The sequence below is a fragment of the Neovison vison genome, chromosome 12 (genome assembly GCF_020171115.1).
Source record: "Neovison vison isolate M4711 chromosome 12, ASM_NN_V1, whole genome shotgun sequence".
NCBI lineage: Eukaryota > Metazoa > Chordata > Mammalia > Carnivora > Mustelidae > Neogale > Neogale vison.
In genome coordinates, this window is record NC_058102.1 from 104,100,576 (window position 1) to 104,125,639 (window position 25,064).

At 50.2% G+C, this 25,064-nt stretch overlaps 1 protein-coding gene across 2 annotated transcripts in view; it reads right to left on the reverse strand.

Moving 5' to 3' along the window:
• Window positions 1-1,139: 1,139 nt before the first annotated feature.
• Window positions 1,140-25,064, reverse strand: part of CCND2 (cyclin D2) — a 29,624-nt gene continuing 5,699 nt past the window's right edge. Inside the window, exons 4-5 of one of the 2 annotated variants that reach the window (XM_044229201.1) lie at window positions 16,038-16,186; window positions 1,140-6,599 (exon numbers count right to left, since the gene is read on the reverse strand). In XM_044229201.1, coding sequence (XP_044085136.1) covers window positions 6,450-6,599; window positions 16,038-16,186 — 299 coding nt within the window. In that variant the 3' untranslated portion in view covers window positions 1,140-6,449. Of the gene's footprint in view, window positions 6,600-15,441; window positions 15,899-16,037; window positions 16,187-25,064 lie in introns of those variants that run through there. The other variant, XM_044229202.1, reaches the window with a different exon arrangement.

Below are 25,064 nucleotides of genomic sequence, written 5' to 3' on the forward strand. Positions count from 1 at the left end.
AGGCTCCTTGGAATATTAGAAATTCTGTTAAGTGGAGTTCAGAATAACAGGCGACATCTTAATCCGGATTTTCCCAGTGACCAGTATTAATCTTACCGTTGCAACTTGGGTCAGAATTAAACTGGGACACAGCCTCCGGTGGCTTTGAGAGAGGCAGGGATCTATAGAGGGCACGAGCGAGTGTTTATAGCAACATCAAAATGGCTATGAAGTCATTGCCCTTTGCATTACCCATCGCTTTTGTGAAAGAGGCTGGTCTGAGGAGCTGAAGTCCAGGGGCAGCTAGGACCAGGGCCTGGCAATTTATTTGTTTTTTATATGTGTATTTATTTTTATTTTTTTTTAAAAGATTTTATTTATTTATTTGACAGAGAGAGATTACAAGTAGGCAGAGAGGCAGGCAGAGAGAGAGGAGGAAGCAGGCTCCCCGCTGAGCAGAGAGCCCGATGCGGGACTCGATCCCAGGACCCTGAGATCATGACCTGAGCCGAAGGCAGCGGCTTAACCCACTGAGCCACCCAGGCGCCCCTATATGTGTATTTATAAACATATAAATATGTATATGTATAAATACGTATATTTATATGTGCACTATTCCACCCCCAACCCCCTCCTAGGCTCTGCCTCACCACTCCTCCCCCAAAGGTAGTTATGACCTGATCCTCACAGGAGAGTTATAGACCAGGTTGGAATCAGGTGAGAGCCTCGAGATGCTGCAGAATGAGTCAAGACACCTTCAGAGGTGGAGTTCTCCAGAGACCCCCTCAGAGTCTGGAGATGGCGCCCAAGACCTCTGGCACCTCCCAAGGGAGGAGATACTCACTCACAGCAAGAGCGAAGAGCCGGCAATCATCAGGAACCAAGCCCAGTCGCCACAGCAGGGATTTGCCCACCTCAGGAAGGTGGGCTGACGCTTCTAGTTTATGAGATGGCTCCCCGGGGGGGGGGACCCAAAAGGGAGAAAAAAAGTCATTAACGACGTGTATCGCAGTCACATGGATACACACGTGGGGCACCTTTCAGGTTAGGATTTGTGTTTTATGCCACTACCACTTGTTGCCAGCAGAGTTCCCACAGGAGAAAGACGCGTTCTAGTCTGAGGGCTGCCGGTCTATAAATAAGTCAAAGTGGCCGGAGGATTTTTTAGGTCAAGGTGAGTTTATTGTCCAAATAGCATAACCTAATTGCATCCAAAACCATTTGCAAATCCGTCTTTAAGCTGGTCAGAATAACAGGCCATTATTTTTTATAAATTGCTTAACACTGAACAGGCAGGACCTCTTCAAAGGCAGCTGACTATACCATGTCACCATCATAACCAATAAGACATTTTTTCCGTACTTCCTAAAAACCTTTTGCTTATGCTGATCATGCTACTTTAGCACTTGCTAGCATCCCGACCAAATAAACACCCACACCTCTTAGAGAGTACATTGTGAGAGAATAACATTGACTCAATATGGCATCACACTCATTTTAAAGCAAAAAAAAAAAAAAAAAAAAAAATATAATAATAATAAAAGAAGTCCAAGACGAGAAACTGTAACTGAGAGAGAAAGAGATCTGAGGTACATGGTACAAGGGTAATGAACATAATGGAAAAAATCCAATGGCCCAGTGATTTGCTGGGGACTTAAGAGTTGGCCAACAGTAAGAAACAAAAACCAATTTAAAACAAAACAAAACAAAACAAACAATTTTTTTTTTTAAAGGACAGGCACCTGTCAAAATACATTGGATACTGTAATGGCTACAGTCAGTAAGGCACTTTTTCCCCCAAAGTAGGCTGCAGGCAAAGGAAGAAATGTTGCAGCGACAGCGTGCATGTGTCCATTTGCTGATGGCTTCTTGAGACCTGAGCCAAGAATCGGGTCTGATAGTCCAGCTAAGTCTAAAAGCAGAGACACACAAATGTAGGAGAATAGCTCTGGCCAAAAGGACTGTTCTGGGTTGTTTAGAATCCAGAGTCATGAAAAGCCACGTGGTACGAGAAAGTCATAAACGTCCTCCCACATCTTCCTGCCCTATTTTGTACAAACGGACAACAGCATGAGTGGCTCTTCGAACTGCTCCGAGCCCCCACCGATAGAAGCCTGCACTCATTCTATGTAGCTACAATTTGTCGGCTTAAGGGGACTTTACTGTCTCAGCACTAATTTCCCTTTTAAAGCTATTCTCAGGGTTGGACCGTCTCAAAGATAAACAAAGAGGAATCCTTTTGGCTTAGAAGCCAACTGGCTTACTCAGACTTCCTCCCCGTTCCTACCTCCCATTCCCACACTACCAATATTATCTTCTTGAACTAGAAAATCATTATTTACATGATATAAGGTGCAAGTCTCTTTCTTCTCCCAGCCCTGCCCGCTGTGGCTCATGGAGAGAAACTTCCCTCACCCTCTCGTGAGCAAGTCATTCAATCCCGCCTCACGCTCTTCACCTCTGTCCTCGAGGTCCCCCTGGGGCAGTGTGGAAAGGCCAGACCACGGGAAAGCCACACCTCCCTCTGAAGAGAAGCCCATCCTACTGGCAGAGGGCTGCTTCCAGCCTCTGGCTGCCTGGAAAAAGCAGCAGACCAAGAGTCTCCTGTACAGAGAGCATAGACCAAAGGGGTCTGGCTGTTGAGACATGGTAAGCTCTTCAGTGGGGTCCTGGGGCAGTTCCAGAATAAAGCCTCCTCTGAGACAAGCCCCTTCCTCTGAGGTGCCCTCCTTTCAACATGGGGAGACATTCTAAGGAGGGACCTGTCCCCTGCTCCCACCTGCAGGCTTCTTGGCCGGTAGGAACCTGCATGGAATTGAATAATGCTTAGCATACATTTTTGGCATACTAGGACTTTCCCCCTGGGATTTGGCCAAAACAGGGGAAGGAATAAAATTTGGCAGGCTTAGGGGAACAATTTAGCTCCCACTGATGGAGAAAAACAGTTAACAACAATGACCCAAAAAACCAAAAACCAAAAACAGAGAGGAGGAAGAACAGAGAGAAAGACAACAAAGTAAGAAAGACCAGAATATATCTGGAACCCCATTTGTGGGAGGTGAGAAAGAGAAAAAAATCCGTGGGAGAAAGCTGAACTCCCTCTCACACAAAAATTCCTACCGAGGAAACCAAGATCTAAGGAGGGGGCATCAGCTAACTAAGAAATCCAAGCTTCCTTCTTTTGTTTACAGAGGGAGTAGGTAGAAAAGCCAAACAACCTAGCACCTTCCCCACCAGTAACACCACACCTCCCATCACACCAGGCCCCAAGGACAAGAAGGAGAAAAAGATCAGAAGGCCCCAGTGGCACCCAGAGCTCCAGGAAAACTGGGACGTTACAGACTGCAGGGAGAGCCTGTAAGCCTCTTCCCTTCCTTATTCATCAGGTTCTGTTTGAGCTTAGTTAGAGATGTCACTGTTGAGTGACTTTGTACCTTGCTTTCTTTAGGCTCCAAGACTCCCAAGGACTAAGGAACCACACCTCCTTCCATTCCGTGTTACTCCTCAAGGGTCTGAAAGAGCGTCCTAGGCAAAGTGAGCTCTTGACAAAACACTGGCTGCTCAGCTTTCCTCTCCAGAACTTCAGAATTCACCACCCACTGTCCTACCCGAAACTCCCTAGAATTTTAGGGTTGTGCTAACTCAGCAAATCCTGAACCCTTCCAAACATACTTCGAGAGAGACTGACTCACCCAAAATGGCATCTCTGTAGAGACGCAGCCTCTCCACCTCCCTCCAGCTCCCACTCCCATACTCATCTGACCTATTTTCCCCATCACGCCAGTTCAATACAATTCCGAACCTGAAGACCACTGAGTGCCACTTAGCAGAGGGGCTGGCCGGCTGCGGTCTGAGACAGGTGGGAGGAGGCACCCTTGCGATCCCGCGCACGGCAGATTCATATGCCCACAGATTCAGACCTAGAAAAGCCTCTGAGATGATCCTAAACTGGGGATGGCCATGTCGGGGAAGGGGAAAGAGAGATAAGCGGAAGAAAGCTCTGCTTTAAGAAAGGGCCACAAGATGAGGATCTGCAAATAGCCTGCTGAAGTTCTTCTCCGTCTGTCTCCTGATACCTCGTACCTAGTGCAAATTATGACTTCCTAGTTCACTGCACAAATGTTTGTGCTGAACGTCTGGCCGGGGGAAGGGGGGAGGAGGGGAAATCCCTTGGTTCAATTGTATTTTTTCCATCATGATGAGGATACCGGAGTCAAAATGGAAGCCTAATGACCTTCATGACTGAAAAGGTCCCCAGGTGTCAGACCCAAGGGCCAAATCCATCCCACCCTCCCCCTGAGAGGGGCTTGTGGCCTCCTCACTGACCTCTCCTTTTCCCGCACTAACGGCTCCCAAGCAGAAACTATGCAGTTGTGAGGTATTATGAAAACAAAAATGTGAATCATTTTCTTTTGTAGCTATTGAGTTTGTCCAGTAAACCTGAGGTAAAGAATGCTCCGTCTTTGAAGAATGTGATGAGAGAGAAAAAAAAAAAACCCAAAAACAAAAACAAAAGGAAAAAATAAAAAACAAAACAAAACGGGAAAAAAAAAAAAAAAAAAAAAACCATCATACGCTACCAGAAGAAAAAACTATGGAAGGGCTTTTCCAGTACGAAGAACTCCTATCTCAACCATCTACTTCAGGACTTGGAATTTAAGCAGTAAAATAATATATTATAAAAATGTTTATAAAATAGCAGCACACTCTGTGAAACATTACAGCTAGGTACTGTTAATGTGAATAAGGATGAATGATCTTAGCTTCTTAGCAGCGCAAAAAAAAAAAATAATCATAAAAAACTGAACACAATAAAATGAAAAATAAGAGACCCTTAGATTTTTCTCCATCTTCAACCCTCATACTACGAAACAAGGCAGAATCTGTGTATAAAATAATTCTTCAAAGCAGCCCTGTTCTGATTTTTCTTTCTAACTTAAAAAGGCAAATATTTTAATAGCTTCATTACCTGTCAATTATAATTGTGCAAAAAAAAAAAAAAGTTGTTGCTCCAACCTCTTTGCTAACTGAATGCCTCTAAGAAGTGGAGAGAAAAAAAAAAAATTCAAGTACGCTGAATACAACTTTGCAATGAAATTAACGAAAAACGGAAAAGGGAACAAAATGCCACACTCTGATATTCAGCTGTCTGTCTGCACCAGCGGTAACTTTTCTTTCCATGTCCAAAGGAGAAGTATGTAGGTGGGAATTAAGATCCTTCTTTGCCATCGAAATGGTAACAGATCTTTGTCTGTAGGCTTTTTGGAGGAATGTTGTGATGGGAATGTCGGTGGAAAGGGGTGTCTCTTGAGTCCCGGTAGGATACCAGAACTGTGTACCAAACAATGTCAGATACCAGAAGTGAATAGTCACCCAACTTGGGCAGGAGGGGAGGAGCACAGGAGAAGAAGGGAGGAGTCTATTCAGCGTGACTTGCATAAACCATCCCATCTATCGCTCGGGAACAATGTTTCAAAGTGCTTTTCGAATGGAATGGTTTATAACAATGCTCAACTGTGGACCAGACATGCCAATCAGCACCAAAAAAATCAGTTTTTTTAATAAAGGATGCCAAGGTCACATTGCCTTCTTGAATACATTAAGAGAAAAGATTCCATTCCAGATCCCACCCTTGGTCTCCATCTGCCTCCAACTCATAGGAGTTTTGGTTCTGGCCCAAAGCTAGATTGCCCCTTTTGATAAAAATATGGTGGTGTCTGCAATGAACCATGTTTGGAAGAAGAAGCAAGATGTCAAAAACACATGAAACCCAGCATCCAATCACCTGTGTCCAACCGGCAAAATAAAACATCTCTTTTAGGTAGCAGCTACTGTAGACAGCAAGAGTTCGTAACTAGAGTCAACTGTGCTCCAGACTTAATAACAAACAGGTGCTCGAGAGCAAAGGGGCTTCTACATCCAAAATGGTTCAATCAGGTTGAGAGATTGTTTTGTACTCCCTCCCCATTGTGTCCCTTATTTCTAATTCTTTCTTGAGTTCATTGCTTTGCAATCTAATCATGCCATAAATGGCATAAGCAAGTTCCTTGAAATTATCCTACAAGGGGTGTGTACATGCTAGTTCATAACATGAAAAAAAAAAAAAAAGCCTCGTCTAATTTGTTCCCATATTTGCAGGCATACATTTTCTCTAGCTACTCTGCAGGTTTTCCTGTAAGCATTTTACTATTACCTTTAACATAATCAAACAATAACTGTTCGCATATACAAAGGGATTCCCTTCTGTTGTACTTCAAATAGGCACCAAATGCTTTTAGTTATTCCATTTTTATAGGACCTTTTTCTCTCACTTCTAAAAAGATCTTTCAATACGATCTAGGTGGGGGCAGAATTTTTTTGTTTGTTTTTGTTTTTAAAGTTTTATCCTAAAACATAAAGAACAAAACACAACCAGAGAGAAGGAGAGAGCAGATTTGAACAATTCTCTCCCATTCAGCCCGACCGCGTCCTCACAGGTCAATATCCCGCACGTCCGTAGGGGTGCTGGCCTGGTCCAGCTCATCCTCCGACTTGGACCCGTCCCCCTGGTCCTGACGGAACTGCTGCAGGCTGTTGAGCAGCACCACCTCAATCTGCTCCTGGCAGGCTTTGAGGCAGTCCTAGAAGGAGAAGAGGTCAGATCAGAGCTGTGAGCAAGACCAACGGTGGGCGGTGCACTTAACGAAGAAAATACACACAGCGGAAGCCTTGCGCGCAACGTGCCGGTTTCCCGATAGAAAGATGCGACCCGGCAGAGCCGCGGGACCACAATGCTCTGAGTGGGGTGCACCGCCGGCAACATCGGCACCCCCTTATCCCGGCCCATTCCAGATCCATCAAAACAGAATCGGGATTTTGGCAGAAGTCCAGTTGAGACCAAAGCACGTGAGAGTCTGGCCAAGATTCTGAGCCTTTTACAGACACCATGTACCCCGTCATCACAGCGCCAACTGGGGGCTTTCTGCTTTGTACCCTGGGAGGTGACGAAGACAAGGCGAAGGCCAGCGCCACAGACAGAGCCCCAGAGCTAGGCTGCTGGCGCACCTGAGGATGGGTAAGCAGGGAATGGACTGAACTGTACTCACAGAAACCGCCTGAGCTCTTAAAAAGAAAACCTCCTTTTCCCTGCTTCCTTACCGCCCTCAATTCTCACAGCACTGCAATACGGAATGTGGACAGAACTCTGGACATTGGAGCTGTCCAATTGGGGAAGAAGTAAGAATTTGCAGCATTGTTTGATATTAGTCTATATTTGGTAGGGAAAATTCAGAATAAATTTGTCCCGGGCAGAAGCTTCTGTTAGTGGGGTGCCATGGAATGTGCCACACTCGGGTGTCACTGGGGGGGGGGGCCGGCACTTAGCAGCTCGAGGTAGAGAAAAATCACTCTTAGCAGATACATGCCCCCCTCCCCAGGCTCCCTTTCTGCACTCATGGGACATCTACACGGAAAATAAGTTAAATCGACTCTGTTGGGGCTTCCCACAGCTTACTCTAGGCTTCCCCTTTGTTTGTTTCACTGTGCAATTTTCACTGTAGCCTGGAGGCTATGGTTTGCCAAGCACAGAAGCATAATCTTTATTTTCCGAAGATCTAAAGTAAAGGGACACAGTTTTCATGCCTCCAAATATTCTATTCCTATCTCGTCCATGCCACATTTCAAACTACAGCTTTCTACAAAATTTAAGGTTAGGAACAACAGGGCGCCTGGGTGGCTCAATGGGTTAAAGCCTCTGCCTTCAGCTCAGGTCATGATCCCAGGGTCCTGGGATTGGGCCGCATAGGGCTCTCTGCTCAGCGGGGAGCCTGCTTCCCCCCACCCCAACCCACCGCCTGCCTCTCTGCCTACTTGTGATCTCTGTCTGTCAAATAAATAAATAAAATCTTTAAAAAAAAAATTAGGAACAACAGCTGCCCGATTGTGAAGGGCGGAGACAGGGTATCACCCAGAATGTGAGACAAATGAAGAAAGGGAGAGTCGTATTTGCGACCCACCCAACACACAGCAGCGGGGGCATTTCACTTCTCGGATCTGTTCCCCAACTTGTAGAATAAGGACGAAACACACTCACCGGGTCGAGGTGACCTCTTGAGCTATAGATAAGGTGCTAAATTCAATAAATGAATCCCATTTCTTGTGATAACAAACAACAAACCCCTCCTGGAGCCTGAAAGAATTATTTCAATTTCTTAAAAATGAGGTATGGATAAGAATTTGCTCCAGATTGTTGAAGGAGGCATGGTGGGTCTGGCACTGGGGGTGGCGCGTGGAACGAGAGAAACAGAGCCCAGCCACCGAGATCTCTGGGCCACTCCAAACCAGTGAGCAGTCAGGGGCTGGTAACATCTCTCGTACTTCTGTGGCGTGTCCTGGTCTCATCCTCTACCCTGTCCGACCCCCTAAGTACTGACTGGAAACCTTGCCTGTGGGCCTCCTCCAAAGCCTACACACCCAGGGGGGTGCTGGGCTCCCAGGTCACTCCCCACTCGCCCCATGAGCTCGCTGTGAAGGCAAAAGGCATCACGTCTATTTCAGTAGAGGATAGTGGAAAACCCGAAAGCCTTACGATCTAAAGAAAATGGATCTTAAATAAAGATAAAGCTGGTGTGGGCCAACAAGGCAAACAACAGCTGGAGGCCAAGGCCTCTGCACTTCCCCTGGGAAGGTCCTGCATCACAGGTGGACAAGAGGGCCCACAGTCGGTTCTCCTTCCAAACCCGGAATAGGTGGCTTGCTCTCCATTTGATCACCGTCTGAAGAAGCCAACGTTCTGAGAGGCCATGCTAGGGGGTCTAACCCTGTCCTCAAACGCCCTGTCTCAGGTCTCAGGTGCTTGCCGCCCTCCCTCATCCCCCTGAACTCCTCACTGAGAGGTCTGTTCCCTCCAGAGGTCCTTCAGGAGCTGGTGAAGGTTAAGTTTATAAGTTTTTTTTTTCTAGGGGGACGGGGGATTGGGTCAGAACCCCTCCACACCATAGGGACGGTAACTGCATGCTTGCTTCCAGGGAGGACAAATCCTATCCCAAGCATATGGCAAAAAGAGTTTATTCCCCCCCCATGTATAATTAATACATGTGTTCTATTAGCTTCAGGTGTGGCATAAAGGGTTTTACAGAGGGTGGCAGGATTCTCACCAAATTGAGGGACGGTGTGTGTGTAAGGGAGGGACAGACAATAGCTCTGGACAATGATATTCTGAAAGAAATACCAGTCAAGTGTCAGCTGCAAGTCCTCTTTAACGAGAGGGTTTCCCATGGCACAGCCATTTAGAGAAGAGTCCCTAAAGTGAAGGTGAAGGTCATGTAGAAGACCCACCCCCGCAAGAACCCTGGTGCCTCCCACGGATCCTGTCCAGCTTTCCTTCCTCAGAGGCTGTATTTCGGTGCCATGGGGAAGTTATCGGGGTCAACCCCCCTTCCACCCCAGAAACACAACCAACTCAGGACTCCATGATTATCACTGCATCAGCCACATCAGCATCCCTGTGAAAGACAGTCCTTCACACGAGCCAGAGCTCAAGAAAGCGAAAGAACCTGATCTGGGAACGTGTTAAGAGTCTTTGCTCTGGAGTCGCCAACGATTCTGTTTCTGGCATTCAGCCTTCCCTTCCAGCAGCCTGAAACCTCTAAGAATAGTTCTGGAAAAAATCCTACAGGGAAGGCTGGGACACTGGACAGTCACCTCTACAGGACTTTCAGAGCCATGGGACTGACGATCAGATGCCTCAAGGGTCACATTTATGTAAGTTCCAGCCAAGAACTCGTGGTACCAGCTTCCCTGAATAAAATGAAGGAAGCTTTCCTATAAAACACTTTCCTCAGCTCTGTTTTCATTCCAATCTAAACCGTGACTGATCATGGCCAGCTCTTGATCTGATACCTCGCACTTGAAAAGATAAAGGACTACAGCAGTCACCCCAGAAATGAGGGACCCTGAACCCCAGCCCCTGCTCTCTTCTAGATTCATCTGGGACAGAGCAGGAAGCTAAGCCTCTCTGGGGCCAGTCATGTCCCTCACTCCTGAAGGTTCTCTGGGGCCTCTGCCTAACCCTCCTTCATGGTCCCCTTCTTCACAGCTCGGCTATCATCAGCTTGAGTTTCAAGTGCAGATCGCACATTCCTAACTGAATAAAGAAACTTTAACGGGTTTTGTCTTGTAAGAACAATGTCCGTCTACTCTGTGATGGTGGAGACAGAGAAATCAGCACCCCACCTTCCTTGAGACAGAACTCACTCCTGGTATTTCAATACCCTCCATTATGAACCATTCTTGGGCTTGCAAAGAGCATGAATTTTCTAGAAGCTGATGGAAAGCGAAGGGAGAGGGAAATGTGTTGGTGGTTTTACTACCTGCTGCCAGACGCGCCCACCCCACACAGGCCCCCATTCCCGCCCAAGGAGCTGCCACTCTCCCAAGCAGCAGGGCAGGACCATGCAGGGGACTGGGGTGGGGGAAGCGGTGACCTGAAGAGAGGAGGAACCTTGCCTCAAACCCAGCAGGGCTGCTCGTGCTGGAAGGTCAAGCTGAGAGAAGGAAAGAAAAGGGGGACAAGTTCAAAGGCCCGAAAAGAAAAGAAAAGAAAAGGCAGAATCACAAGACGCCACACGGAGGCAATTACAGGGTCAGGGGACTTGGGGCTCCGAAGGGCTCTGGGAGACACACAGCCACACGCCCACATTGTGCCGCTAGAGAACGGAACTGAAGCCCGGTTACGGAACTCGTTCCCCGGTTACGCTGAGTTACAGGCTAAGCCTGGCTGTAAACGGGCAAGCCTCCAGCTTCAGAACGCTTTCCCCTGAGACCCTCTGCTTCTTCCAAGCTCTAAGGAAAGACCTACAGGCCAGAGAATCTCCAAGAAAGGGAGACGTAGCCCAAGGGGCTGGGGGGCGGGGGCTGTCGACCACAGCTCCTCCTGTGAAAAGATGCTACGTGCATGCAAAGTGCAGTGGCTCTGGGACCCCTGCTTTCCGGCAGCCTCCGAAAGCACCCGTCATTGTGTTAAGATGCCCCAAATTAAGCTGATTAAAAGGAAAGCCATAATGCTCGTCTGTCAGCCTGGACAGGTGGCACTCCACAGCGCTGGAGGTCGGGCAGACCTCCAACTCCGAGGATGATAGGCTCCCTCCCTGGCCCCTGCCCCCCAGCCCCAGAGCCCTGACAGCCCTGTTTGTGATCTCCAGCTCGTTACACGGGCCTCCGACTTCCTCTGCGCGCTGGCTCGGGCTCCGCGCCCTGCACCCTCCTCGGCCTCCATGAATGGGCTGACGGAACTCCGACCATTAGCCCTCAGTGTAACTGCACCACGCCATTGTCACCACACACGCAGTGCACTCAACGGGGGGACAAAGGGCTGAATGAGCCCCAGACCCGCGGCCAGCTCAGGCAGAGACAACTTAGGAAACTATCTCATTCTTCCTTTCTTCACAGGCTGTTTGGCTTATTTCCTTGCATACCAAATGAAGCCCGCAGAAGAAATAAGGCAGGAAAGGGGAGCCTGAGCCTCCAGTTCTATTCCGTCCCCCTCCCCCGCCCCCAGCCTTCCCTCCGGCCACTCTTCCCAAGGTTCTTGACCACAGGCCCCGTCGGCCCCAGCCATACAGGGGCCCATAGTAAGGGAAGGTGTGTCAGGAGGGGGTCGGTGCTTCTCTCTAAAGAGGCCAAAGACAGAGGCTGGGGGACCCAGCCCAAAGCATGCAGTCAATGCCGAGACTTCTTCCCCTGCACAGTGAACAGCTTTTTAACAGCTCACTGACAACCAAGATCCTAACGTGCCAGGATGAGCCCAAGGGAGGGGCATCCTGGAATCTTCCGTGGGTGATATTTAAGAAGGGGACAGAAAAGGATGAATATGGTGACCAGGGGACTAGCGTCCGCTTCCGTTGAATTATCTCCCAATAGCTTCAAAGCATCGTCACGGCCCAGGAGCGTGACTTCTGCATTTTTATTAGACGGTTTGTAAAACTGTGTCACGTGAAGATGGTGGGTTTTGCTCCGGACCCTGGCATGTAATGAAGGCCAAGAAATATAGGGCTTTCCAAAGGTCTGGAGAGACCAAAGACTTAGAAACACACTCTAAGCCCATCTGCCTGGCCTTTGTGTCCTCCGTTCCTTCCTTCCTGCTTCCCTCCCTCTCTTCAGCATCATTCCCGAGACTCTGCCAGGGGCTCTGGATAAAGAGCGCAGTAAAACTTGGGTCCTGTTCCAGAGGCTCTATAGACAAGCGAACAGTGAGATAAACGCTGGCACAAAGCACGAGCCGAGTGCCGAGGGACGGAAGAGGAACCCCGACTCTGCCCGGCAAAGCCGGGAAAGGTTCACCGGGGAACCAGGACGCTCGATCCCTCCTCTCAAACTCACCCCTGGCAACGGAAGCCCCGGTAGAAGTTTCCCCAAAGCCAGCACCGCCTCACTGGCTGGCGTCTGTTTTTAGCAACACTTATGACTGGAAGGAAAAAGTACTTAAAATATACCACCCTCTGAGACTTTTATTCCCCGTAAAACTGTCAGGCTTCTCACTCAGCTTTCTCTTTGGAATGAAGCATTCCGGTTTATTTTGGCAACCAGAGGGAGCAACAAAGACCGACTTTCTCAGAGCCGCATGGGTCCCTCCTATCAAAGCTATCTGCCGCTGGCCAGCGAGCCAGAGACACTTGTCTGCCCGTCTCAAAGGAAATCAAGGGGACCCGCTTTCCCCAGTCCGCCCCTGACAACACGTGGGCAGAGAATACCGTCCGCTCGAGGAGATCACAAATTCCAAGGCGCACGGGGCAGGCACAGAACCGTCAGGACTCCAGGTCCTGGTTTGCATCTGTCCTATTCTGCCGCAGCCAGTGTGGCAGAATGTGGCCCTGTGCACCTGACTTCTGCACGGGAGAGCTCGACACCAGCCTGCGGGCATTTCAGACCGTGGGTCTGACAGCAGTGTGCGTATGTGTGCATGATTCCAACTGTGGCAAAATAAACCAAACGTGACATTTACCATCATTACCATTCTCAGGTGTACAGTGGCCTTCAGTATATTCCCTTTGTCATGTAACCATCTCCACCATCCATTTCCAGAACTTTCTCGTCCTCCTGAAGCAAAACTCCATACCCATTGAAGAACTCCCTTTTCCTCCCACTCCTGGACCCTAGGAACCCCGATTTTACTTTCTGTCTCCATGAAGTCCACTATGTGAGGTATCTCCAGTAAGTGGCCCCATCTGTGTGTCTTTTGGGGTCTGGCTTCTTTCACTGAACATGGTTCCGAGGCTCATCCATGTGGCAGCGTGAGTCCGGATTTCCCTTCCTCTTTAAGGCGGAATCCTCTCCCACTGCACATACATACCACGTTTTTGGTTTCTCCATTCCAGGGACATTCCTATTGCCAAGTGCCCTCTGCCAGGAGGCCTGCATTTCACGTTAGGCCTGGTGAGCTCCTTCCTCTGGGTCTGCTTTTCTCCTCCATTTATACTTCTTAACACTTCTGCATTCATTTGCTAGGGTTTTGCATGCTTTACTTGTAATTTGCCTTACAGTCACCGAGTTCCCTGCCCATTTTCCATACATGACCCACCCGTCCGAATTTCTGCCTCCGTGCCTTGCTTATCCTGCAAGTCTGCAACAAGTGAGCCTTTAATAAATCCCTCCAGAAATGAATGGAGAGGAAGTGCTTGCAACACAGCGCTTCTGGACTCATGAAATGGTAAATGGGCTCAGGAAGCAACCCTTGCCTCCCCGCCAAGATACGGATGCTTTCTGAATTCCAGTCCTTTTCTTTTCCTTCACTCTTGGGCCTCAGCACTTCAGAAAACACAGCCTGATGGATAGAAGGAGACCTACAGCTCCTGGAAGTCAGGCACAGGTGGCCAGCCTCGCCCGAGAGGACTCAAGCCTTTTTACTCAAAACATTGCTGGGGGAGAGTGAGCAAGCCTCTGGGCCCACAGGTGAGCTTAGAACTCACAGAGGTCTGAGGCTGTTGTCTGAAAAAGTGCGAGGGAGTTTATGTTCTCCTTTGCTCCTGCTTGGTTGTTAATACTAAAATGCTGACCCGGAGGCCCACAGGTAAGCATGAGGGCCCCACGCATCTCCAGTTCCGCAGCTGGGGTGTAGGGGACCTCTAGCGGCTTCTGTCCTCATTTAACACGGTCTGACGGCTGACTGACACAGATACCCCAGCTACACAGTATCTGAAAGGGGCAAGCGGTTTCTCCAGTATAAGATGAGAAATTGGTTTAAAGTCTTGAAAAGTGGCCGGAGAGACTCAGTGGCACCTCCGGAGTGACCTCTGTCCGTTTGAAGCCAATGAGGGGTGAGAAAGGAACATGTGGGAGAAAGTCAGAGCCCTGTGGGGCCACCAGCCAACCAGGGCAAAGTCCATAAATATCGGAAAGAGGTTACAGTGCTTGGGGGGTCAAATTGCTGTCACTGACATTTTTGTCTCTGGGGATCGGGGGAGAGCCTGTTTTAAGCTGGTTGTTGTTGGGAGTCCTTTTTGTTAGGCAACCTTAATAGGAGATCATCAGGAAAGGAAAGAAGCACATCATTTCTATAAACGTTAGGTTCTGTCCCAGATTTGCCTCTGGAGGGTTGGGAAAGCACTCTTCACGCAAAGCACACTGGAAGGGGTCTTCTCGAGCTGTGTTTTGGGAAACATGTAGTATAAGGTAGCACAGGCCTCTGTGGAAAGCCTCTGTTTGGGACCTAGAATTTTAAAAAGCGTATCTAAGACCTGCTTCAGAATAGGAACCTGGGTTTGTTCCATGAGGCCCTTCACCACCTCCCTGCACCAGCTCCTTGAGGTGGTAATAAAGCCCAAAGCAGAATACAGATAGGGAGGAGAGAAAGACAGTAAGCTGCAGCCCTAGGCCCTCAGAGTTGTCAGCCTTCCCATCAGCATCCCCATGGGCATCAGCCACAGGCCTGTAAGCCACGTTATCTCTTAACTCAATCTAGTCCCACAGCAAGGCATTCCGAATCTCCCTGGAGCATCCAGAGGCGGGGCTGTGAAGCTCGCCTGCATCTTGAGCCTCTCCATGGGGACACACCAGGGCCTCCCGGCTGATAGGCTTCTCCAGTTGTCTTCGAAGCAGAGGCCTTTCTCAAACAAAAAGATCCAGGCGCTACGGCTGGTGTGCAACTGTGCAACGTTCCCAGGTTGGTGGGGAGAGTGGGAGCTTCCAGGTTCTAGCCCGGGCTCCACGGCTGACCTTCCCCCCTCCCCCAGCCAGTTACCCAGCCCTCTCCACACTCCCGTGGAAAGCCTCGGCTGAAGGACACAGGAGCGGCCTCTCTGACCTCTCAGAGACACCCTGGCTTGGACCTTCTAAGGACTGCCGATTCCTACCAGCTGAATCAGAGCCTCGCTTGACCTTGGTCTCTCAAGACCTTTCTTCTAAGGAGCTGCAAATTCTGGCAAGCAGAGTTAGCGTCTCTGGGCAGTCCACCGGCACAAGAATGGAAAAATCTATAGCTAATAATAGTTCCTTGAATTACTATGGCCCTTTATTCTCTTAGAAGTACTTCTTAATCCACCACCGCATTAAACAAAAGGGAAGTGAGAGGCGGGTGGGGTTGAGAGGTGTGTCAAGGCCAGACACCCTGCCGGAGGTGGGGCACCTCTTGGATCCCTCGACCACCCAACCCCCAGTGAAGCAGAGCCGGCCTCCAGCCCTCTCTCCTCTGGGTCTCCGCCTGAGTGGGTGTAAGCAGAGCCCGAGCCTGACCGTGTGGGGGAGAAGCAGCCCGAGGACATGGACATAAATGGAAATGAAGCAACACTTCAGACCCACGGGGAAGCCCACGGAGGAACAGTAGTAAACAGCTCTCCTCCCACCTCGTAGCTGTTGGCTAGGCTCTCTTCTCTATTTTACGGCACACTGGCTTTCAAAACCTTAGGAGGAAGTCTCGTCTATGGGATTTTGTACTGGGAGGCTGGATCTGGGAAAACAGAAACCACCATCGAAAATAAAAAAATGTACAAAGTCCCTCCAACACACCGTCATCAAGCCAAGTGTCTCTTTCCCTGAGCTGAGAAAAGAGACATCTGGTTTTAACCAAGAAGATGGCGTCCACCTACCACATCCGTGTTGGTGATCTTGGCCAGCAGATCGACCAGGGCGTCGCCAGTGAGCGAGCTCACATCCTCGTCCTGCTGGAGCCCGCAGATGGCGGCTCCCACACTTCCAGTTGCGATCATCGATGGCGGGTACATGGCGAACTTAAAGTCTGTGAGAACAAGAGGCAGAGGGTCAAGGCCCAGGAAGAATTTGGATCTGGGGATCCCCAGCCTGAAGATCCTCAGAAAGAGGATGGGGAGAGGTCGGCTGCACAGGTTGACCCCTCATGAACAGACACGTCCTCTCCTGAGTCTTCCTTCCCGAGATACCCTTTATTTATTTGCCATCATTTTGGAAGGTCCCGAACCAAATGGGGAAATGGAGGCAGAGAAGCTGGAGAGCTTATCTGAGTACACACAGGGAATTCTCAGAGAGGGGACTCAGGTCCCCACAACCCTGTCTGGGACAAGGGGCATGATCCCCTCTGAGGATCATGGCAGGAGCAGAGCAGGGAGGTCAGAGATGAATCTCTCAGGTGCCATATAAGTGAGACAGACCAAAGGATCTAGATGGTGGAAGGTAGGAAAAGTATACAAGCGAGTACAATTTTATGAAGCCCAATAATCCTGATGTTACCTTGCCCTGTTATTTTGTGGACAGTCAGCAAGGACTAACACGGCCCAAAACAAAAGATGACTTTATTTAAACAAAGAAACGAAAAAAAAAAAAAAAAGGAAGTGAGAGAGGCAGTAATGGAGGGAATGAGGGCCAAGTTTCACACAATCCCCAACTTCTAGTCCCAATGCCAAGGGCCCTTAGAACACGAGGAGAGAAAGCAGGTACCCAGTATGCACCACTGCACCCTAATCAGTGGTGACTTGGTTTAGATTTTACGGCTCTTGGGCCCAAAGTTCCCATTTTCTGGCTGGAAAAAAGAAAAAAAGAGTAGTTCACTAAAGAGAGATACAAAATGAAGATAAATTTAAGGAGCTCAAACCCTCATCCATTGTCATTTCTTCAAAAGCAAACAGAGGGGATATTCCTATGCGTGGCTCAGCTTGGGAGACCAAACACCTCCCGTGCCTCTGCGTGCTCCTGCGAAGAAGCCAGGTGACCAAGATCACCTACTTCCCAGTTACCAGGAGGAGAGGACGACACCCCACCTGACTGCTGTGACTGCTTCTAAGAGCTACTAATGACCCACCGGCACAGCCCCATCCGTAACCCACGAATGCACCGCATAAGCTGCGCACAATTACCCTCACGTGGGGGAAGAGAAGGGGCGGACTTCTGAGGGCTGGAGGGGCCCCTACCTGGGCCTTGTGCTCATATGGGAAGGACGCTACCCTGTTACGGTCTCTGGTCAGTCCTGGAGTGGAGCAAATCCTCCAGTGTGCTACCTCCGCTTCTAGCATTACCCCAGAGTTAACTGCCTCTAGCTGTGTAAGGGTGCAGGCGGGAGGGAGACACAGAAGGGGGACAAGGGTCACACTTCCAGTTACAGCATCACCACTAGGCTGAACTATAAAAGGAGTGTACCCTAGTATTTCCCCTTCTTCCTGTGCCATGCCCTGTTAAACGACATATTCCATTAAAGCGCTTTAATGGTGACTCCATTGTGCAGCATCAAGTTGGTGGTGTTCTCGGCGACTCTGCCGATCCACTGAACCGTGCCCACACCTCCCATCTTGGCCGAATCCCACGAACAGAGCGAGCGCGGCCGTCTGTCCGTCTGTCTTTCTCCTTGGCTTTCTTTCCTTAGCCCACTCCCCATCTCTGCCTCTTGAGGGATGCGTATCACAGCGTTCTGCCCCACGCCTGCTGTCCACTAACTCCTCCCGTGCCTTCTCTATCCCCATAGTCGGTGCCAAAGGCGGCCTCCCTGCCTCCTGCTCTGCTGTAGGTCTCCTCCACATGGGCTCACAGGAGTGTTTCTCTGCCCAATAACCTCGTTAGCTTCCCCCTGTGACATTCACAATGCAGACGAGGCAGCCAGCCCATGGCCTTGGGCCCACGAAGGCCCTGGGTGGGAGCATCTGGCAGGGAATGACAGGAGGATATCCCTGGCCCTCCCTTTCCTCTGTCCCAGGCCTCCGACCAGGAAGCACACCTCACACATGCCTATCTTTTGTTGTCCAACTGCACGCAAAACTGACTCCTAATTTTAGCAAACTAATTAACTTCTGGAAGCCAGGGGGTATATCCGGGTGGTCCTGGGGTGCGGCAGGTGCTAAAGTTGCCAGAAGGACTGGATCTCCCCTCCCCTTCTCTCACCACTTCGTGTTTTGCTTAGGAAAATGCGGAGGGGCCTCCTCCTGGGGTTACTGTCCTCTGCCTTCCAGAAATGGGGAGCACTGCGTACGAGAAGCTAGCTGCCTCTGGGCAGCTCAGGCTGGGTAGCGCTCCCTCTGCCAGAGAAAAGCTACAGGAGCCGGGCAGCCACTGCGCCGCCCCTCTGCCCCACACCGTGGGAGCAAACCAGGGACTTTCTCAAGTTTCGCGAGCAGCTGCTAGGCTCTCCTCTGAGTAGGTCCAAAGGAGGTGACATTAGCCCTACAAGCGGGTCCAGACTGTGGGACCTTGGGTGAGTCATTGCCTCCTCCAGTCCCTGACATTCCATATGTCTAATAGAGGGTGCGGTTGGATCTGTGTTTTTCTGACTTCTAGCTGCACCTCACAGTTGGGTCACGAAACCCATTTGTGGGCTGTTTTTGTTGCTGTTTAACCGAACAGAACAGGATAGAAAGTATCAGGAAGTAATCATGTAGTAAGAGTAAATACTGTCTTGAGAAACTTTTGTAGCAGTTTGATGTCCATTTATGTATATCCTGAGTTGTGTTATAAAATGCCTTTCTTTCTTCATGGTTTAGGTCAGTAAGTCGGAAGGCTGAGAGCTGGCTAACCCCCCCAGGTGCCTTCCAGCTCTATGTTGCTTGCCCTTAAGGATCTAGAATGAGAACCACTCCCAAGAAATGCAACAAGCATCAGTAGAACAGAGCATGGCTTCCACTGGCTGGGGAAGTCACAAGGCATTTCTCACCAGAGAGCACTGCTAGTTCCACATGGCCTCAGGGGCTGCCCCAGGACCCTTCTCAGGGACACCCCCCTCTCTGTCTGTAGGGGAAACAGCAGAGAGGAAAACACCCAAATAAAATATCTGAAGGGTCGTGTCCTTATACTAGCTCTAGTTACCTAACTTCTGTACTCACCCGTGGAAAGTTTCACTCAACCCACTCAGCCAGTCCTGGAAACTTTAAACTTTGGCTACGTAACTGGACTGAAGAGGGTTCAAACTTACCCACTTGGCCAGGGGGAGTGGGCAGATAGTTCAACATCATGCATGCATGCTATGACCAAGAGGACAACCTTCCAGAAATACAGGAATAAAAATACACATGTGCATGTGCAGGTGACCGAAGTAGGAGTCACAGAAGATGTACGTAAACGTACAGAAGAAACAGAAGTAATTGTGGAAAACTTCCTCCTAATACTATTTTACTTCGGCAAAAATAAAATACCAACTAATAATCTCTCAGAAATCTCTTATCTCTCTTGGTCAAAAATACCAACAAGCCATATCTTGGTGCAAAAAGCATATCCAGGGGTGAGGGTCTACTCCTATCCTCCGTTGCCCACCCGGAATGGTAAAAGGTGACTTCTGAGACCCTCCTTCCTCCGCAGCTGAGTTAGAGGCAATTAATTGACCGGTGATCCATTCCTACAGAGTCATCACAAGTGTTTCTCCCCGTTCCTGGAAGCAAGGATTAATCCCCACCCCCCACCCCAGACGTAAAAATGCAGTAATGGAACACACGGCACACGGGGCATTCTAGATGGCGAGGTGCATACCGCATGGGTAGCTAGTAAAGAAACTTCTCAAAAGAAAGGGGGTGCTTAGGGGAACAGAAGCATGAAGATACTTAGAAAGACTATCTGAGGACATGGGAAGAATTTGAGCCAAGCGGCTCCGAGAGCTGGAAGGTGGAGTATGGGGAGGCCTATGTCCTACCACCAGCCCGCTGTGTGAAGATGGGCAAGATACTTGACCTCTCTGAGCCTCCATCTTCTCACCAGCTTACCAGGAGAATAACTGGACCCACTTCGTAGGGTTGTTCTAAGGGTGGGACTAAAATACTCATGCAAAAACACAGTGCCTGCTCCTGTGAAGCAAGCCGTGTCCTACCACCACTATTCTGACCACGGGAACCTTCTGTGGGACTGTGAGCAGTAATCCTGACCAACAGGAAATGTGGTTCAGCATCAGCAGGCCTGAGGAGGAAGGGCCCTGTATCCCTGGGCTCCAGGCGGATGCGGACAGCCGCCCCACCGTGCCGAGAATGCCGGGAAGAATGAGGGCTCTGTGCTGCCTAGAGAATCTTTCACTATCACCATCCCAGAAGTGACCTCATCGAGTCCCCAAAGCCTCGTGCTGGTTTGTCAGAAGTGGGAGAAACCCGACGGCCCCTATACAATAAATGGAAGACAGAAGTCGGCCACTCCCTTCCCAGGGTCCCCATATTCCCTCAGGTGTGGTTTGCCCAGAGCCAAGGAACAATGCCCACATACTAGAAGTCTCTGACACGACCTCCTCCCTCCTGGGGAGGTGGGGGAGGCAAGGGGCACACCTGAGGAGAATCCCAGCTCTTCTGGTTGCTTACTCATCTAAGTAGTAGTGGTGAAGTAGTAATAAAAACCAACGTAAAAGTCATTAGTTTCAAAACACTTCATTTTACAGGTGAAATCAATGAATTCTTTTTCTTTTTTGGGGGAAGAGAGAGAGAGAGAGTGTGTGTGTGTGTGAGTACAGGTGCCGGAGGCGGGTGGCGGAGAGGGAAGAGGCAGAGAGAGAGAGAGAGAATGTTAAGCAGAGTCCATGCCCAGCACGGAGCCTGACACAGGGCTCCGATCTCACAACCTTGAGATCAAGAGCCACGATCAAGAGTCAGGTGCTTCACCCAACGAGCCACGCAGGGTCCCCGAATCTATGAATTCTTGACCCGTCTAATGCCTGATCCTGGGCCTGGGGTTAAGGTGAGACCTTTGGACTGTGAACCCAGTGCTCTTTATACCTTAACAGAATGTGAATAGCTCCTTAAGGCCACCTCCACATCCCACCAAGGAAAACTGGGCGATTTTCCGATCAGCAGTGCCAGAAAAGCTCCCCCAAAGCGAGCCCTGGTCAGAGATAGGTCCGAGCCGTAGCACCACCAAGCTGTGTGACCTCCATAGCCCACCTAAACTTCCCAAGACCGCCACAGGCACTCCCAGGGCCCCACTGGGTTCCGTAATCTGGAACAGGGCAGCGAGGGCTTCATATTCAGACTTGGTATCTGCACGCCCTGGTAAGATTTCACTGAAGAAAGAGCTCTGAGCTAAACTAGGTTGAAACCACGGATTAGATGTCCCTGCCTGTAAATTCAGCGCTGATTGTTTTGGCTATGGGAATGGAGACCTTGAAGTCCAAGAGTGACCTCTGTGCTTTGGATCACCACTAGGGGGCGAGAGAGATCTGCTCTGAGGCTGAAGAGAACCAGGGAACACCTAGTCTCCCATCTCCCCCATCTCTCCCCCACCTCTGACCTGCACCAAGGTGGAAGTTAAAAAAGGCCAGGATCCCGGGTGTTCATTGGCCCAGCAATGATGTGGGTGGCACACACCTCACCTACCACCCCCGGGATGCCTCGCCAAGCTGATGCCAATGTGGGGCCTTGGTGGGAGGAGGGAAGGGAGGGAACCGGCTGGAGAATAGCAAGCAGCCTGCTCCTCATTCATTTTACGGCCAGATGGGAAGTGAGAGAACGCTGTCCCACCGCCTGTCCCCATGGGGAGCACTTGCTGAAGAAGAGCCACTTCCTCACGTTTCCATGCCGTCAGCAGCAGAGAGGGTGCAAGGGCTCCGAGAAGGGAAGGTGGTCTAAATTCTCCCCACTTGGCCATCACTAGGGCACACCTCCCTTTTTGGATAAGGGGCTGCATCACCTACCCTCTCCAGGTCCTGGCTATGATTATACCTCAGGATGGAAGGTCATGAATCTTCTTTAGGGAAAGCCAAGAAGACTGGGAACCCAAGGGGTATCATCATCACTAGGGCTCGGGTCTTGGCGTCCGGAGTCTTGGGCGGGACTACTCACATGCATGGAGCCAAGAGCTTAGCCCAGCACCTGGAGGTGCCGCCCGAGGCAAAAAGAGGGACATGTGGGGTTAAGCACCTCCACACCAAGTTCAAACTCAAGGTCATCGGCTTTCTAGACTAACTGGAATCCTCTGTTGAGCATGATATCATGCATCAAGAATCTTCCAGTGCCAGAGTGCAATCCTGAGTCATCTCTGGTCCTTCTGTCCTCATCTGCAGACCTGGGGGACTCTACCGTCAGAACTACAACCAGGGGTACACTAAGGCTCAGTTCTGCCTCCCCAGGATCAAAAGCTTCAGGAAAAGGGGATGGATGCCAGGGGCTGGCAGTTAGGTCCACAGTGCCCCTGTGGACCACGACTGGCCCTGACAGGAACACTGGGCAGTTGGAGGCACTCTCTCCCACCAGAAGCCATTTTGAGCTGAGGAGGGAGGGGGCAGGAGGGCCCCTCTCGGCCTGGCTGCCATCTTACCCTCCAGCCTGTGAGGAAAACTGCAGCTTCACTCCCCTTCTCACGGCCCCTCTCTGCTCTCCTGCCCTCTCTCTCTTCCCCTTTCACATACACACATGCACTCCCCACACAGCCTAGGGAACTGCCAGCTCTTTCACAACCAGCTTTCCCATCAACTAGCCACACAGCCTCAGGGCGGGCCATCATCTCCTCAGAACCCAATGTAGGCCTTGTAGGCCTGCGAACCCCAACCCCGCAGCCTCTTCGGCTTTGGGCTGAAGGGCCAGGCGGGAGCTGTGAGGCACCTGGAGCAGACAGGATGGTCTCGGTGTCACACCTACCTTTGGTTCTCGGTTACTTGCGCCCGCTACTTGCCAGATAGTCTTAGGCAGTGAACCATTTGTCAGCCCCGGCCCCCAAATGCAGTCTCTCCTCTAAGTGGGAGAGGTTTCCTCCAAGAAAAGCAGCCCTTGGCTTTTATACTGTCGAGCCAACTGCTATAAAACTCCCCACTGTGAGGTTGCTATGTAACCTGGTCCTTCATACAGACACAAGCACAGGTCAAGGAAGAAAAAGCCTTGTGAGACAGACCCATTTTTCCCAGACTCAGGAAACTTCTGAGAACGCCCCTCTGTCTGACCAGTCCACACCTAAGACTTAGTACCTTAGTACCTAAGGCTTGCAGTTTTCATTCGGCTGGAGTTATTCCTTCTATCCTGCCTCACTTCCTGTCCAGGTTAGCTCAAGTCTCCCAAAAGGCAGTCATTGTGACTTCCCCTGCCCACCCCTCAGACCTCTGTCCTCAGGACCCGAGTTCCAGGCTTCTTACTCTGGCAACAAAGTTGGCAGCCACCCCAAGAATCTAGGCAGGAAGGTCAGAGGTGGGGGGCAGGATCCCCAATTTTAGAGAATGAGCCTTTACAGAATCTGGAGATCTACCCATGCCTGGGTAATTCTACCCACCATCTCTACCCTGAACAGAGAGGAGAATGGAGGGATGGGTGGACAGACCCCAAAAGATCTGTCAGTCAAGAGACAAGGTCAAAGCAGAACTCTGGCTAACAGCTGGGCAATGAGGGAGCTTAGGGTCAAGGGGTCAGCTGTCCTAGGGCCAGAGAAAAAAGGACGGGTTGACTCCTCCCCCACAGTGAATCATGACAATGGAGAGGAAGGGCCTGGGAGACAAAATGACAAGTCAATGAGGGACTGACCTCTAGGGCCCCGGGTCAGGCAGCAGGAGAAGAGAGGAAGCAGAAGAATGGCTACTGTCCAGGGGGGCTCCAAAGAATGGCCGGTCAGGACTGCGGGAAAGGCAGCTCACTCTCCCACAAAGGGGCACAGGGCATATGCACTTGCCATGGAACCCATGAACGGGTCTGGATCAGGAAGGGCAAGCATGTGGAAAAAACCCGTGCTCGGGCTTCCAGCGTGGGTACCTGGGGACACTCCAGCCCGCGAAGGCAGAGCAAGGGATCCTGCTGAACTTGGATGAAGTTCCTAGTAGGAGATGGGGGTACTTTCACAAGGAGTGCCACCACACATGGTCTACGCATTCTTGGGCTCATGAAGCACCTCCCTGCACCACGTCTCCTCCTGATTTTCCTTCTCCTAAATACCCTGAAAAGCCTGTACAGATCACGTACCCACAGATGTGTTTTGCAGACAGAAGCTGAGGTTCAGAGAGGTGAAGAGGCCTGTCCAAGGTCATCCAGTGAGAAGTAGCAAAGCCTGACCTTTTGACTGAGAACACAGCATGCACACTCTGGCCTACTGTGTGATCTGTCTGTACTAACTCATGAATACCATGTAACAAGGTATTGAAAGAAGTTAACTCCCTAACTCCCCCGCGAGTCCCAACTCTAAAATTCAACAGCTCTTGGCAAACTGGGGCTGATCTCTCTGCACCCCAGTCCTCCCCACTCACCCACCAACCTCCCACCCCCAAACCAAAGATCTGCCCAGACGGTCACTTCTTCACCTATAGGGTCTCTCTCTTGGAAGATTAATTCCACCATCTCTCTCATGGTCACTACCAGGAAAACAATGGTAGAAACTGGCCAAGGTTCAGTTTCATGAGACAGTGTCAAACCACTGCCTTTAGTTTATTAGGGGAAGTGCAAAGCAAATGGGCCAGTAAGAACTATGTATCAACTGTGGGATCAACAGGGTGGGTAGAAAGCTTTTACTATGAAAAACCCAGTCGTGATTGCTACGTTAGAGCTTGCAACCAAAGTCAAAACACCAGCACTTGAAGTGAGGGCATCTAGTGCTGAGAACCTGAGTCCCTGCTGAGAGCCAGCCGGGTTTACTCCCCCGGCCAGCAGAGGGAACAGCTATACATACGTGTCCTACAGTAGAAAGAACTCCTTTGGCCTCCCTTATCAGGGCAAGCCGTGTATTTATCTTGACAGTGTTCCTTTAACCTGTATTTGCCCCCAACCCCCAAATTTCCTCTTGGGCTT